The 15451-nt window shown below is 42.0% G+C and overlaps 1 protein-coding gene across 2 annotated transcripts in view; it reads left to right on the top strand.

Annotated features, from left to right (window-relative positions):
* Window positions 1–7363: 7363 nt before the first annotated feature.
* Window positions 7364–15451, top strand: part of LOC139548818 (calcium-binding protein 8-like) — a 53180-nt gene continuing 45092 nt past the window's right edge. The window contains exon 1 of one of the 2 annotated variants that reach the window (XM_071358683.1): window positions 7364–7643. Coding sequence is in view for 1 of the 2 variants with exons in the window: in XM_071358682.1 (XP_071214783.1) it covers window positions 8959–9143 (185 nt within the window). In the remaining variant the exon portion in view is untranslated. Of the gene's footprint in view, window positions 7644–8834; window positions 9144–15451 lie in introns of those variants that run through there. The other variant, XM_071358682.1, reaches the window with a different exon arrangement.

Raw genomic sequence — 15451 nt, 5'->3', positions numbered from 1 at the left:
GTTGTGTTCAGTCCCTGGTCGAGATAATCAACTGATTTTTTCTCTCACTTCCGCATTACACACAGGCGAAGGCGTATGACGTGTTTCTACAGTCATAAGTGACATGCCCTTTTATAGACAAGCTCCTGAAGAGAGAGTTCACTTTTGGAAATCTCACTTCCGGTTAGGAAATGGTCTGTAAAAGGAGTTCTGTTTCACTTAGAGAAATAATTCAAACGTTTTTAGAAACTAGAGACTGTTTTGTATCCAATAGTAATAATAATATGCATATTGTACGAGCAAGAATTGAGTACGAGGCCGTTTAAAAATCATACGATTTTCTCCAAAAGTGAAAACAGCACCCCCTTGTCCTCAACAGGATAACGAGCAGCCTGATGACCTAGAGGCCGGAGAGGAAGCGCACGTGACACGTGGGTTTCTGATGCCACAGTGAGAGATGGGTTTCTGATGCCACAGTGAGAGATGGGTTTCTGATGCTACAGTGAGAGATGGGTTTCTGATGCCACAGTGAGAGATGGGTTTCTGATGCTACAGTGAGAGATGGGTTTGGGTGCCAACTTTGCATCCCCATGTTGTTCTCAGCTTCCAGAACCAACAGAACTGTCAATGTCCAGGTCACAGTGTTCTCAGATTCCAGAACCAACATACCTGTCAATGTCTAGGTCACAGTGTTCTCAGCTTCCAGAACCAACAGACCTGTCAGTGTCCAGGTCACAGTGATCTAAGCAAATAGGCTCTCAACAGTAGAACCGCAGGAGTTTTCACACTGAGCTACTATTGCATCAGAAGCATCACAATTACAAGTTATGCAAGGTTGCAGAATTGGTATACATTTGAGTGTCTAGTAAGACATGGTGGGTGATGGGGATGTGAAGGTGGGAATTGGGTGCTTTGTACGTTAAATGCTTAACTGCCTCTAGTCTCAGTCACACTTCATGACCTCTCACTCAGAGCGGGTTGAACTATGCTCTGCCATAAATGTATTTTAATGCATACGTGGACTCTACTGAGGGGTTATGAGAAAATATTCTTTGGGCATTGGTTATGTCTGTCATATGAATAACATGTCATAGATTTCCTTGTCCCCCTTAGACATGGTCAAGGCACACCTGTGGCATCTCGTAAGCTGGCAGATTTACATACAGTGTATCTTTACAATAAAATGTTAACATATCTCAAATATAATAAAATGAAGGCGAGGAATTAGAGGAGGAGCTGGATAAGACTGTCTGCTAAATGACTAAACTGTCAATGTAAATAGTTCTATTCCAGTTCCTGAGGCCACTAACAACACATCATCAGGGCAGTAAGACTGGCCTGAGATGCCTCCTGCTTTAACAAAGATACAGCCTCTTGTTAATGTGTTGATACACAGCTCCTACAGCAGCTAGCAGGGAACCTCCCGAGACGGCAGGGTGTTTTATTTACTTTTAATGATCAGAATGGTTAAGTCTCACACACAAAGGAGCACGAGTCATTTTTAACGGCACCTATTTGTTGTCCATTTTCGCTGCTGTGTCTACCATATCTACAGTAACAGTCAGTCTGAGTGGCCAAGGACTGGTTCCCTACGTCAACTCTGTTGCTGCTGTGCCAATCAGCCTGTGAGATGTTTTTGTTGTCAACCTGTGTGAGCTGTACAGAACATCACATTCTTTCCACCTTGGTGCACCAAGTTGTTAATCTAACAATTCAGCCTGAATGTATTGTTGAATGTACTTCTATTTTATCTAGTTGTCTCATCTGTTGGCTAATTGGGTTGGGTTAAAGTGCAATGCAGTCAGGTGGGTCATCAGCTGTTGCAGCAACAGCTAGGTTCTGGTCACAAAACCAAGCTAATTGATGATAATGGTGTGACGTAAGATACTGCTCTAGCAAAGTGTGTCAATTGACATCACGGCTCCTTTCATCTGTTGAGATAAGAGAGATGATAGAGATAATAGAGATAAGAGAGACTGTTGAGATGTTTTCATTTTTCTTTTTGACAAATGTTTTGACACGTTATAATTTGACATTTTTTACAATTGCTTTGTTCATTTCGGAGTTAAATTATTGTGAAGGAAAACCATTCAGTGAATACAGAACACTCTGATAGCTCCCTGGTTTAATAACTAGGTGTTGGTGGGAGTTGCATTGTATGCCACTTTGCCTTCTCCTTACCTCAAATCCTCATCTCAGAAGCATCTCTAGCTGTGCAAAAGCCATGGTCACTGGACTGTGTCGTAGTAAGCACAGTCCCATAACAAGTAGGTCCCATTTTCTGTCACCTGGTGGTGGAAATAGGGCATGTTTTACATTTCCACTCAGTTACCTCCCTCTGCCCAGGTAATGGAAATAATTTTCCTATTTTTCAGTCACTGAAACCGACACAAACCTCAGAAACGCAGGTATTTTTAGACACTTCAGTCATTTTAGGTATGGTGGATATTTGAGGCTATAACTGTAAACATGAGTGTAAAAATGTTGCCACTAAGAAAGTAAAATAATCCACTTATGTGCTTTCCATTTTAGCTATTAGGTAGCTATCAGAACTATCTAGCCATGGTTATATTGGCCATGATCAGTGCCTGATATTTTTATTTTTTATTTATTTAACCTTTATTTAACTAGGCAAGTCAGTTAAGAACAAATTCTTATACAATGACGGCCTACCAAAAGGCAAAAGGCCTCCTCCGAGGACGGGGGCATGGGATTAAAAAAATACAATAAACACAATAAAAATATAGGACAAAACACACATCACAACAAGAGAGACATAAAGAGAGACCTAAGACAACAACATAGCAAGGCAGCAACACATGACAACACAGCATGGTAGCAACACAAAATAACAACAACATGGTAAAAACACAACACAGTAGCAGCACAAAACATGGTACAAACATTATTGGGCACAGTCAACAGCACAAGGGTCAAGAAGGTAGAAACAACAATACATCACACAAAGCAGCCACAACTGTCAATAAGAGTGTCCATGATTGAGTCTTTGAATGAAGAGATTGAGATACAACTGTCCAGTTTGAAAGGAGGAGCGACCCAGGGATGTGTGTGCTTTGGGGACCTTTAACAGAATGTGACTGACAGAACGGGTGTTGTATGTGGAGGATGAGGGATGCAGTAGATATCTCAGATAGGGGGGAGTGAGGCCTAAGAGGGTTTTATAAATAAGCATCAACCAGTGGGTCTTGCGACGGGTATACAGAGATGACCAGTTTACAGAGGAGTATAGAGTGCAGTGATGTGTCCTATAAGGAGCATTGGTGGCAAATCTGATGGCCGAATGGTAAAGAACATCTAGCCGCTCGAGAGCACCTTTACCTGCCGATCTATACATGATGTATCCGTAATCTAGCACGGGTAGGATGGTCATCTGAATCAGGGTTAGTTTGGCAGCTGGGGTGAAAGAGGAGCGATTACGATAGAGGAAACCAAGTCTAGATTTAACTTTAGCCTGCAGCTTTGATATGTGCTGAAAGAAGGACAGTGTCCTTCTAGCCATACTCCCAAGTACTTGTATGAGGTGACTACCTCAAGCTCTAAACCCTCAGAGGTAGTAATCACACCTGTGGGGAGAGGGGCATTCTTCTTACCAAACCACATGACCTTTGTTTTAGAGGTGTTCAGAGCAAGGTTAAGGGTAGAGAAAGCTTGTTGGACACTAAGAAAGCTTTGTTGTAGAGCATTTAGCACAAAATCCGGGGAGGGGCCAGCTGAGTATAAGACTGTATCATCTGCTGTACCCTCAATATAGTAATCCTGCAAATATAAACAGTGCAGCACACACAAGCTCCCAATAACGCCTACTTTAACCTGGCATAAATTTAAAAGAAAATGTTTTTGACTTTCTTCCACAGAGTGAAAATTGAGGTAGGCTATTACATCAGTGCATGGAACATGGCACAAATGCTGATGAATGTGTCTGTGTTGTAAGTCCCTGGGGTATTGGGAGCTTTTGAGGGACAGGAGGCCTATCTCCAAATGCCCAGACATGGGTTGATTAGAGTGGGAGTGGTAATGCACTAAACATCTACAGGGATGCTCCCTCACTTTAAAAACACCCGTAGCATGTCAACTCGGTTTATAGTCAACCTTCACATCTGCACCACAATAATGTAAATCCTAAAGGGGACCATTTTCTTAACTCCTAAACTGTATGGAGGATTTCTCAGGACATAATCCATACATTTACTCTGTCCCTTGACACTATAGCTTCCCTCTCAGAATCCATACATTTACTCTGTCCCTTGATGCTATGACTAAACCCAATTGAAATGTCTTTGCAGGTAATCTTGGCTTTCACTGATTGGCCGAACGACCTATTTCAACAGGGTTAGCAGCAGACCTGATGATGCAGCCTGCCTGGCACCATGTCCAATGGCCAATGTCTCATGGTGCCGTTGGATTGGCAGGAAGATCCTATGTTGTTACAGAGATGGTTTAGAGATGCCAACACATCTCCTCAGCTGTTGTCAGGTGTTTTGGGCCAGATTTGATATTTCAAGTCAGCTAATCCACAGCTTCCATAGGCTCCAGATCCAGCCTCCTTCACATGATATTGGCTAACCTTGGCTGTGACCCTACTCTCCAAGGTTATCTCAATGGGAGTTGGGATATCCAAAAAACATATTTCCAAATCACACGTGTATAATACACACTTGTACGTGTGAAACAGGACACGTATAAGTACCTACCAAAGTATATAATAATTATTATGCACACACAGGGGTCACTCTGTTATTTCAGCAAGCCATGACGCCAACCATCTCAGATTGTTCTAAAATTGTTTCTGTAGAAAGAAACATTATTCACATGCACACACACACACACACACTCTCAGCTCACATGAGATGAGCCTTCTGAGGCAGCTGGTGGAGAGATTGAGCATAGAGCTAATGAAAGGTGTGAGAAGTGTGGGGGATTCTCATTTACGTGTGTGTGTGTGTGTGTGTGTGTGTGTGTGTGTGTGTGTGTGTGTGTGTGTGTGTGTGTGTGTGTGTGTGTGTGTGTGTGTGTGTGTGTGTGTGTGTGTGTGTGTGTGTGTGTGTGTGTGTGTGTGTGTGTGTGTGTGTGTGTGTGTGTGTGAGAGAGAGAGAGGAAAAGGTTATAATGAGGAGTGAATTAACAAAATCTTGAAAAGGAAAACAATCTCCACTGTACTTGAATATTATACTTAATTAGCTTTGCTGTATGCTTAATTTGCTTGAATAATGAGCTATCAATTGGTTCAGTTGCATACTGCAAATATTCCCACAGCACAGACAACACATCAGCCAGAAAGAATTCACAATTCTATCTGGTAATTTTGCCACATTTTGTCTGGATCCACATTGTCTCTGTAACACCTACAGTGATGAAAGACTGTAAGTAAAGGTATTCATGAAACTAATGAGTGTGGATACAAAAACTTTGTGGGTGTTAAATTTGTTTTACAATTCCCCACTGTAGCTTAACATTGCAATGTCCACAGCAGACTCATGAAGAGTCTTTCTCAGTCACTCAGGAGTCAACAATTATGTGGAACTTGAAGAGGATAGAGATGCTTTCTAATTTAACCATCTAAATTACCATGAAATGAAAAATGTGATAAGTATGTCAAACTTAAAGCTGGCTGCCTCTATACTACAGGCCTCTCACAAGTTCCAAATCAAAATGGACTTTTATTATGACATAAGCAACTTCTCTCTCCCAATCCAGACACATGGGATTTAGCCGCACATTTAATGTAATCTTTATTATGAAGCTACACGAATCCCTGGGATATATTTTTATTAAATATTAATAGAAACCAACTTATTACTGATAGTGGGACCACTCAGCTTTAGAGCCATAGGGAATGTGTGTCACGTTCGTCATATGAATCGGACCAAGGTGCAGCATGGTATGCGTACATTCTTCTTTATTAAAGAAAGAACACTGAACAAACTAACAAAACAAACAAAGCGTGAAGCTATATGAAAAAGTGCAGACAGGCAACAAAACATAGAATAAGAACCCACAAACACCAAAGGGAAATGGCTACCTAAATATGATCCCCAATCAGACAACGACAAACAGCTGCCTCTGATTGGGAACCATATCAGGCCACCATGAACATACAAATACCTAGACATACAAAACCCCTAGACAATACAAAACCCTAGACAATACAAAACCCCTAGACAATACAAAAACTAGCGCATCCACCCTAGTCACACCCTGACCTAACCAAAATATTTAAAAACCAGAGATATCTCAGGTCAGGGCGTGACAATGTGATGTTAACTGGGTACATTTTTTTTGCTCAGGGGGCCTGTCTAACATGGGTTTTTAGCACAAAATTATCATTATCTGGCAAGAAAAATGGGCCTTTGTGGGGGCCTCTAGGAAAGAAATTGGTTGTGTGGGGCCTAACGGAAAATAATTGCCTGGTGTGTCAGAAATGCCAGAGACAATTTTTTGGTCCCAGTCTGCCCCTGTTAACCAGGGAGTAGCGCCTGTCTAGAGAATTTCTGGAGATACGGTTCAGTTTAGTGGGGAAGATGAAAATTATTCTGTTGGTGACTGTGAAATCCATAGCAGTCTTTATTTATGCAGGCTATAATGTTGCAAAAGGAGTCTCTGGAATGTTAATTATACCGTGCATTTAATCTTCTGAAAATGAATAGCCTGAAAGTCTAAAACAGCCAAATGGAAGATTAAACGAAGTATTGAAGAACATGAATGAGCTGGATTTAGGTGACCAATGACCATATCATATAAATTGACTCAAATGTATGGATGAGAATTGATAGGCTGTGTTAGCCCTTTGTAACCTCAAAAGGGCGTAGGCTATGCATTTTTTTTAATGAATATTTAAGTTCCCTAATGGTTGCAGATTGGGGTGCAAATGAGCCCACATTTCAATAAGGCGCGCAGACCTAACGGATAGTAAGTAAGCCGTGCTAAACCAGAGTAATGACTCTCCGCTGGTCAGTCTGTCCTTGTTGAGCGCGGGCGGCACATTGGTTAACAACAGCCTGTGGAAGAAGAAATTATGACTGAACCGTTTTCGCAAGGATAAGACCTGTTTTTCCGTAGAAAAACCTAGAATTGACACCGAAAGGTGGATTGGAGAGGCAAACAACCGTTAAACACCGAACTCTAAAGCGTCCTGAGAAATTGATTGTGTAGGACCTTCGCCTTGAACGCCGCCGAAGGCTCTATCATCAATCTCTCCAGGCGTTTGGCACCAATAAATCTGCCAGCTATAGGACAGTTACACGAAACAAACGGCTTGGGTTACTTAGACAACATTTTATGAGCGGTGAGCACCTATATCACTGTAGCATATGGATATGGTGTGGACGGATAGGGGCTGTTAATTGATGGGACTTGGTCCAAAAGTGCAACTGTTTGATTGCGCCGGCTGGAACTGGGGCAGTGAATGTTCCCAGTAAGCTACGCATGGACTTGTCAATAGAAAGACGATCAACCAACGCATCCTTTTGTTGTGGTGGAAAAACTGTTCCACATTGTAGCTTATTGCAACAATAAAAAAACAACCATCATTTATGAGCATTCAGGCGAGGTATTTAAACTGGATCCCAGTTCGTCTAATTCGGGGATCCTATCGACTACGGATTTGATTAATCGCTTTCAAAGACAACCCACTGCTCCCCTGAAAGGTAAATCTGGAATTCAAGATAACATTTTAATCATATTCAGTAACATTTGAACTTATCTGTACCCATTGGAATTAGCCTGTTTCTGACTGCCTTAGTGTTTAGTGGTTCTTATACACCTGTTGTTATGTAATAGCCTACGTTCCTCTGTCTAGCATGATTGACCATTATTTGATGGAGTGACGATAATTTTGAATGGATTGACAGTTTCAGTATGATGTTTGAATTTTGTGCTATATCCTTCAAATGTAATCGAATTTATCCTCTATTTCAGAGTAGGCTTAATAGAACAGTCTTCATCAGATCATCATAATTACATTTTTTATTATGATAGAGAATAGTCTTGATTCTAAAATCGATAAATAAAACATTTATTTTGATATTGTGGAGTAGATAAAGAAAAAAACTGTAGACTAATCACAGAACTGCATCATCGTTTCGATCTTGTAGGGCAGGCCTACCATGGCATGAATTGGCGAGTTATTTTCACAAGACACTGCACATTTCAATGTAAATACGAAAAGACCCATCAAAATGCCATGACATTTCAGTGACTGATGGAGATGGATAATTGATCCCAATGCATTATGATTATCAGATCATTCCATGTCAACACTGACCCTCTATCATACTGATGATGAGTGTGTGGTTAACAATTTACCAGAAATTCTTCTGGATAGCTGTGTTGTTCTGGAGGTGTGAATTTCTATTTTCACACATCTCATTAGAACAGCGAGCTGAGTGTCCCTCCCGCGGGGCTGTGGGGCGCTATGGGTGCTCCTCTGCCTGTGTCACCGCAGAGTCTTCCATGATAAAAAATGTAATTATCATTGCATGTCACTTTTTTTTTTTTACACATGTCGCGCACCAGGTAGACTTTTGCGACATTTGTTGTCGTGCAGGATGCCGCGACGCACTGTGAATACACCCTGCTAGGTATGAGCGGGAGCGCAGCCGCAGACTAAAGGCTCTTGCAGTCATTGGGAGTCAGGACGCACTAATGAGTCTTCAACCTTGTTTTCACATGTGGAGGAATGTTTGCCTGAGTGTTTGAGTGAGTGAGAAAAAGAGAGAGAGACAAAGAAAGAGAATGGGTGAGGGAGAGAGAGTCAGTGAGTGGGTGAGTGAGTGAGAGAGAGAGCCACTATACTGCCTCTTCCACGGCTCAAATATTATCAACGGATTTCCGGATACTGATGCTGCTGCTTTGGGAGAAGCCCAAATTCGTGAGGCAGCAGTCGGGCTCAGTTGTCCGGGGACAGGCAGCCTGCTGCTGCAGCTGTGTTTAGGACTAGGAGTCTGCCTGCAGAGACGTCTGATGGAGGTGACGGAGAAGGAGTCTCAGAGTCGTACAGAGGAACCTGTACCTGGGGAAGGAGGAGAAGGAGAGGGAGAGTTACCGGGTTCAGGAACCCCTACCCCTAGAGACATGATGGAGAGCCCGGTGAAGGAGCCTGTTGTGCTGCATCTGTACCCCACCACAGAGTATGGGGATCAGTATGGGTAAGCAACAGAACATCAGGGACTGGGAGACTGGAATCTCTAACAACCTTCTGCTCATATACACGTATAGCCTGTGTAGTGGACTGGGCTGGCAGTTAGGATGGCTGTGGGATGCGTATTCCTCTCATTTTAGGAAGTATTACTTCACTTGCCATGTGGGACCAGAATATATGTTTTGCTCTTTTTTACTTTCCTTTGTCACTTGACTGTAACAGAGTTGTAATCAATATTGGTGGCATACTTTAACATCAGTTGTCTTCAATCATAGTTTAGTGTCTGTCCTTCTGTGGCTAGTGTTTAATGGCATTATTGATGGGTTTTTAGAGTTCAGTTTAAAACTGTAGAGCTCATAGCAGACGATTACTCAAAGAGGTCGTTCCATTTCAGCAAGCCATGACACTCACCATCTCATATTGTTTCTAAAAAAAAATCTGTAGATAAAAAAACGATAACATAAGTATTCCGGAAACATTATTTTGTTGAAATATAATTTGATCTCTGAGAAATTAAGCTAATTGATTGCACCCAAATTGGCCATTTTTATTTATAGTATTCATATAATATTCAACAATTATAGTACCTAACATCAGATTTGGACCAAACTTTTTTCTAACAATGAGTAAGACATGAGGATCCAAAGAAATGGTCAAAAGCCACCCACTCCAATCCCACCCCATTATATAGTATCACATCTCTGTCTGACAAGTAGTATGGAGCTGCGGCTCTGAGTATTGTTTTTTCATCCTATTTAATGTATTCTCAGTGAATTTGGTTGTTTTTTACCCTGTTCAGAGAAATTAGTCATTGAAGTTGTTGGGTTTATGTCCCACCCAACATCTTGATATTACCAATTTCAGACCACTAGATGGTGCTGTTTCTGCTATTAGGTGATTATTTTTTAAGGATGTTAAAGGGATCGTTCATCCAAATTACAAATGGACATATTGCTTTTCTTACCCTGTAAGCCGTCTATGGACCAGGTATGACAGCAATCCATGCTTTGGTTTAGTTTACCTGGCCACTGTTTCAAATGTAAACATTTTAGCATTTGTGGTACAAATCCAATGCAAGTCAATGGTACCTACAGTACCAGTCAAAAGTTTGGACACACCTACTCATTCCAGGGTTTTTCTTTCTTTTTTACTATTTTCTACATTGTAGAATAATAGTTAAGACATCAAACCTATGAAATAACACATATGGAATCATGTAGTAACCAAAAAAGTGTTAAACAAATCTAAATATATTTTATATTAGAGATTTTTCAAAGTAGCCACCCTTTGCCTTGATGTCATCTTTGCACACTCTTGGCATTCTCTCAACCAGCTTCACCTGGAATGCTTTTCCAACAGTCTTGAAGGAGTTCCCACATAAGGTTGATCACTTGGTGGCTGCTTTTCCTTCACTCTGTGGTCCAACTCATCCCAAACCATCTCACTCTGGGCCCCCGAGTGGCGGAGCGGTCTAAGGCACTGCATCTCAGTGATAGAGGCGTCACTACAGACATCTGTGGGTGGCTTCAGACCATTTCTTTGGATCCTCATGTCTAACTCATTGTTAGAAAAAAGGGTTGTCCAAATCCGATGTTAGGTAATATATTTATTGAATATTATATAAATCTTAAAAAATTTAATTGGCAGTTTGACTGCAATCAATTAGCTTAATGTGTCAGAGATCAAATTATTTTTCAACAAAATAATGTTGCAGGAATGCTAATCTTATCTATTTCTAACAATAGATACGATTTCAGAACAATTTGAGATGGTGAGTGTTGAAATCCTATTTTCTAGTGCTTTTTGAGGTGGAACGACCCAACCAGACTACACTTCACATAAGGTGTCATGAGGAAATGTATCATGTCATTGTGCCATTTAGACTTCTCCACTGGAGGAAATGCAGCAGAGGTACTACTGTTGTCACCCCGCTGCACCTTACCTTCAGTAGTTGGCTAAAGGCGTTCTACTGTATACTGTATTTATTTACACCAGACTAGTCATGGTGAAGGAGGCATCATGTTGGCTCTGGGTTTAGTTACTCTGTTCATCATACATCCTGATGCCTAGTCATCATACCCCTATACATGTCCACCTCTATGACTCCAGTATCCTTGCACATTGTAAATATTGTATTGGAACTGACCCTGTATATAGCTTCTTACTTTCTAATGTTCTTATTTTTATTTCTTGTGTGTTTTTGTTCTAACTTATGTTATTTTTAGTGCTACATTGATATTAATTACTGCATTGTTGGGTTTGGAGCTTGCAAGAAAGACATTTCACTGTACTTGTGCACATGACATTAAAACTTGAAACTTTAGTTATGTGTTGACATGGCTCGTCAATAGAGACTGCTGAAGGACTAAATTGTGTCGTCAAGTATGGACAGGTTATGACCTTAGATTTACTATCAGGCATGGCCACATTGGCCAGTGTCAAGCCACAACCTTAATGTAAAGCTTCAGCTTTCATTGATACCTCATCTATCATTGCTTACTGTACAGTATGTGTAGGATTGATCAACAAAAACATAATATTTGGGGGGGTGGGGGGGGGGGCTATATATACTGTATACACAACGGTCAAGGGTTGTCATAACTAGAGATGTTTTAAAGCAATGTGTTGAGGGTTTGTCTTTTGAGCTCTCATGAGCAGAAGGAACTATCAATATAAACTACATGATGAATATTCAGCACCATACGTCTTTAACTATATAACAGTTACGACCTTGGCTACAGGCTGTCTTGCATTGTGCTGTACAGCTGTTGCTGCACTGTAACTTACAGTACAGTATGTGAGAATCAACTTAAGTTTGATCATATTTACACATGAATTGCATATTTCAGAAGTTTGTTGGGAACTTTGTTTAGTGTGACCCTATGATCATTTTGTGTTGGTCTGATCCAATTCTGAGTATTCTCAACATCATACCATACCATGTCCAACTCCATCATACAATTTACTTTGTGTGTGTGCGTGCTGTGGGGTTGGAAGTGAGGAATGGCCATCAGGTATCCCCGGGCATCACACAGAAGGCTAATGCATAACACTGCTACTGCCTGTAGTAAGGCTGGAGTTTGATTAGTCATGCCTTCCCGTAGGACAGGACACACACACAAACACAGTTGGGGTCTTCACTGACACAGCAGGTTGATTGGTCATGCCTTGCTCCCCTCTATATGCCTCAAGACATTAGTGCGGTTTTGGGAGAAGTAACAGGTTGATTAGTCATGAATAGCCTCTGGACACAGGCACAAACCTAAATGAGACAACAGGTTGATTAGTTATGAATAGCCTCTGGACACAGGCACAAACCTAAATGAGACAACAGGTTAATTAGTCATGAATAGCCTCTGGACACAGGCACAAACCTAAATGAGACAACAGGTTAATTAGTTATGCTTTCCAGCACTCCCTTAGGTCTGAGGTTAGGTCCCCCTGTAGGTGGCAGGCTAGTGGTCATACCTTTCCTCCCCTCTCTCCTCCAGGACATATGCATATGCATAGCCTTCTGACCCACTCCTTGAGGGCAAGCCAGAATATACAGTATCATTTGTGGTCTAGTGAATCAGTGGGCCCTGATGCATAATATTCCAATCTGGAGGAATGTAGCTTCTCGCTCTCTCTGTCTCTCACAGGTTGGTTTCAAAGCACACCATTAGTAATGAGTTTGCCATTAGTAATGGGTATATGACAAATAACAAATCGTTATATACAGTACACTGTGTTCACTCTCACAGAACCATTTCAATTAGGTCTTGTTTTGGCTGCTGTAAAAGGAATTGTCGCTATGCACGGTTGACTACAGCTAGTGCTGTACACTGTCCTGATTTCTCTCCCAATTTAACAGTCTAGCTAAATATAAATCTAGATCTCTGTTTGGGCTATGATGGATTGGTTTACATTACAGACTGGCTGCCAGAGTCTTTGTTTTACGGTCTATTACTAATGCAACTTAAATATGACACATCTTTTGAAGACATCTGTAAAAAAGACCCCTGCCATAGAGAATATACAGTCTTGCTTCCAGCGTTAGAGACAAAAGTTTGCATACTGAAGTCTAGCCTACAACACTCTGAAATATTGATGCTTGATCTAATGATTATATCTAAATATGAGGCATTTCTGCTGCCTGGTTTATTAGGCTGTAAATCTTAGAGTGAAAGCCAGACCACCTGTGCTTTCTCTATTGTACGCCTATATAGTAACTAAAGGGGGTAACATTATGCATTTGAATCAAACATAAACAAATAAAATAAGTAGTGGGTTTTGTTGCCACTTCTGGTCGATCTACTGCAGTGTCTGCAGCACAACTCTCTGTGTGTGTGTGTGTGCGCGTGCGAGCAAATACACTGTTTCCCACTTATGTTTGTTCAACACTGTCCTGCTGTTAGAACAATGCATACAATACAGTAGCGGATGGTTTAGTTGGCCCAACACTGTGCAGTCTCTCTGGACTCATACACACATCTTGTTTCAGTTACATGTAGTTCTGTTTTATCCATGGTCATTTTATCCATGGTCATAGGGTTACTAACCTATACTCTCACTTGCCAGACTCACAGTGCTACACCCAGAGAGATATAGGGGCTGTGGGAAGAGAATCACTAACCTACCCCTGGGTCTGGAGGAGACCCCAAAAGTAGGAATGACCTCTCTGGTTACCCTCTCCCTGCTCTGTATTCTACTCCATGTCTGCTGCAAAGCTCTGGGTTACACAAGCCTTTTAAACAGAGTAGCTCTTAAAGTGTCAGAAACGTGAGACAAATCCTAATGTATAGTAGGACCATAGAGTTACAATATACTGTATATAAACACCAAATTGAGCTAATTATATTTCTTTGCACAAGGGGATGCCATTGATTGATTTTAAACACCCAAGATAAACCCAAGATAAACACCCAAGGAATGTCGTCATGAGAGGACGGATGTCACGTTCCTGACCTGTTTTCTGTTATTTTTGTATGTGTTAGTCGGTCAGGGCGTGAGTTTGGGTGGGCAGTCTATGTTATGTGTTTCTATGTTGGTTTATGGGTGACCTGATATGGTTCTCAATTAGAGGCAGGTGGTTTACGTTTCCTCTGATTGAGAGCCATATTAAGGTAGGTGGTTTCACATTGATTGTGGTGGGTGGTTGTCTTCCGTGTCTGTATATGTTGCACCACACGGGACTGTTTCGTTTGTTCGTTCGTTTGTGTAGTCTATTTCCTGTTCGTGCGTTCTTCGTGTCATGTAAGTTCGTTTGTTCAGGTCTGTTGACTGCGTTTGTTATTTTGTAAATTCTCAAGTGTTGTTTCGTGTTCGTCTATCATTTAAATAAATTCATTATGTCTAATTCCCACGCTGCGCTTTGGTCCAATCCCTACTCCTCCTCCTCTTCCGAGGAGTCAGATACAGTCTCCTGCGGCCGATACGGTACGCACCTTGCTTCCGGCCAACCTGCGTTGGGACAATGGACAGTTGGACATTCCTGCTTTCATAGAGTCTGGGGCTACTGGCTGTTTTCTGGATCGCACATTAGCTCACCAACAGAGGCTGCCACTCACTGAGCTGGACACTCCGTTGTCGGTCACTGCGCTGGATGGTCAATCCCTAGGGTCTGGGAAGGTGAAGCAACTCACCATGCCTATTCAGCTATGACTTCTGGGTGACCATGTGGAGCTTATCCAGTTACATCTGGTGGACTCTCCTGAACTTCCCCTGGTTCTTGGACATCCGTGGCTTTCCACCCATAATCCTCAAATTGACTGGCCTTCGGGAAGAGTTCTGGGATGGAATCCGTCATGCCAGTTCACCTGCCAGCAACTCTCTCCACACCTTTCCGGTCCTGCTCGTCTGGAGTCTTCCGATCCTCCTGTTCCTCTGGCTGGGTTTGACAAGCCTGACCTTTCCCGCGTACCTCGGGATTACTGGGATTTGGGTCAGGTCTTCAGCAAACAAAGGGCAAATTACCTCCTCACAGGCCATACGATTGTGCCATCGACCTCCTGTCTGGTACCACTCCTCTGAGAGGAGGGCTGTGTTCTCTCTTAGGTCTAGATACTGCAACCATGAACAGTTACATTGAGGAGGCGCTGGCGGCTGATGTTATTCGGCCGTACACTTCACCTGCAGGAGCGGGTTTTTTCTTTGTTGGGAAGAAGGATGGGGGATTACCATCAAGAACATTACCATCAAGAACCGTTACTCCCTTCCTCTTTTGTCATCAGCTTTTGAGAGACTCCAGGGAGCTACGGTTTTCTCTAAATTAGATTTACGGAACGCGTACAATCTGGTGCGCATCAGACAGGGAGATGAGTGGAAGACAGCGTT

The sequence above is a fragment of the Salvelinus alpinus genome, chromosome 22 (assembly GCF_045679555.1).
Source record: "Salvelinus alpinus chromosome 22, SLU_Salpinus.1, whole genome shotgun sequence".
In the NCBI taxonomy this organism is placed as follows: Eukaryota; Metazoa; Chordata; class Actinopteri; order Salmoniformes; family Salmonidae; genus Salvelinus; species Salvelinus alpinus.
The sequence above is the reverse complement of the archived record's forward strand: the minus strand, read 5'-3'. Positions and strand labels throughout refer to the sequence as shown.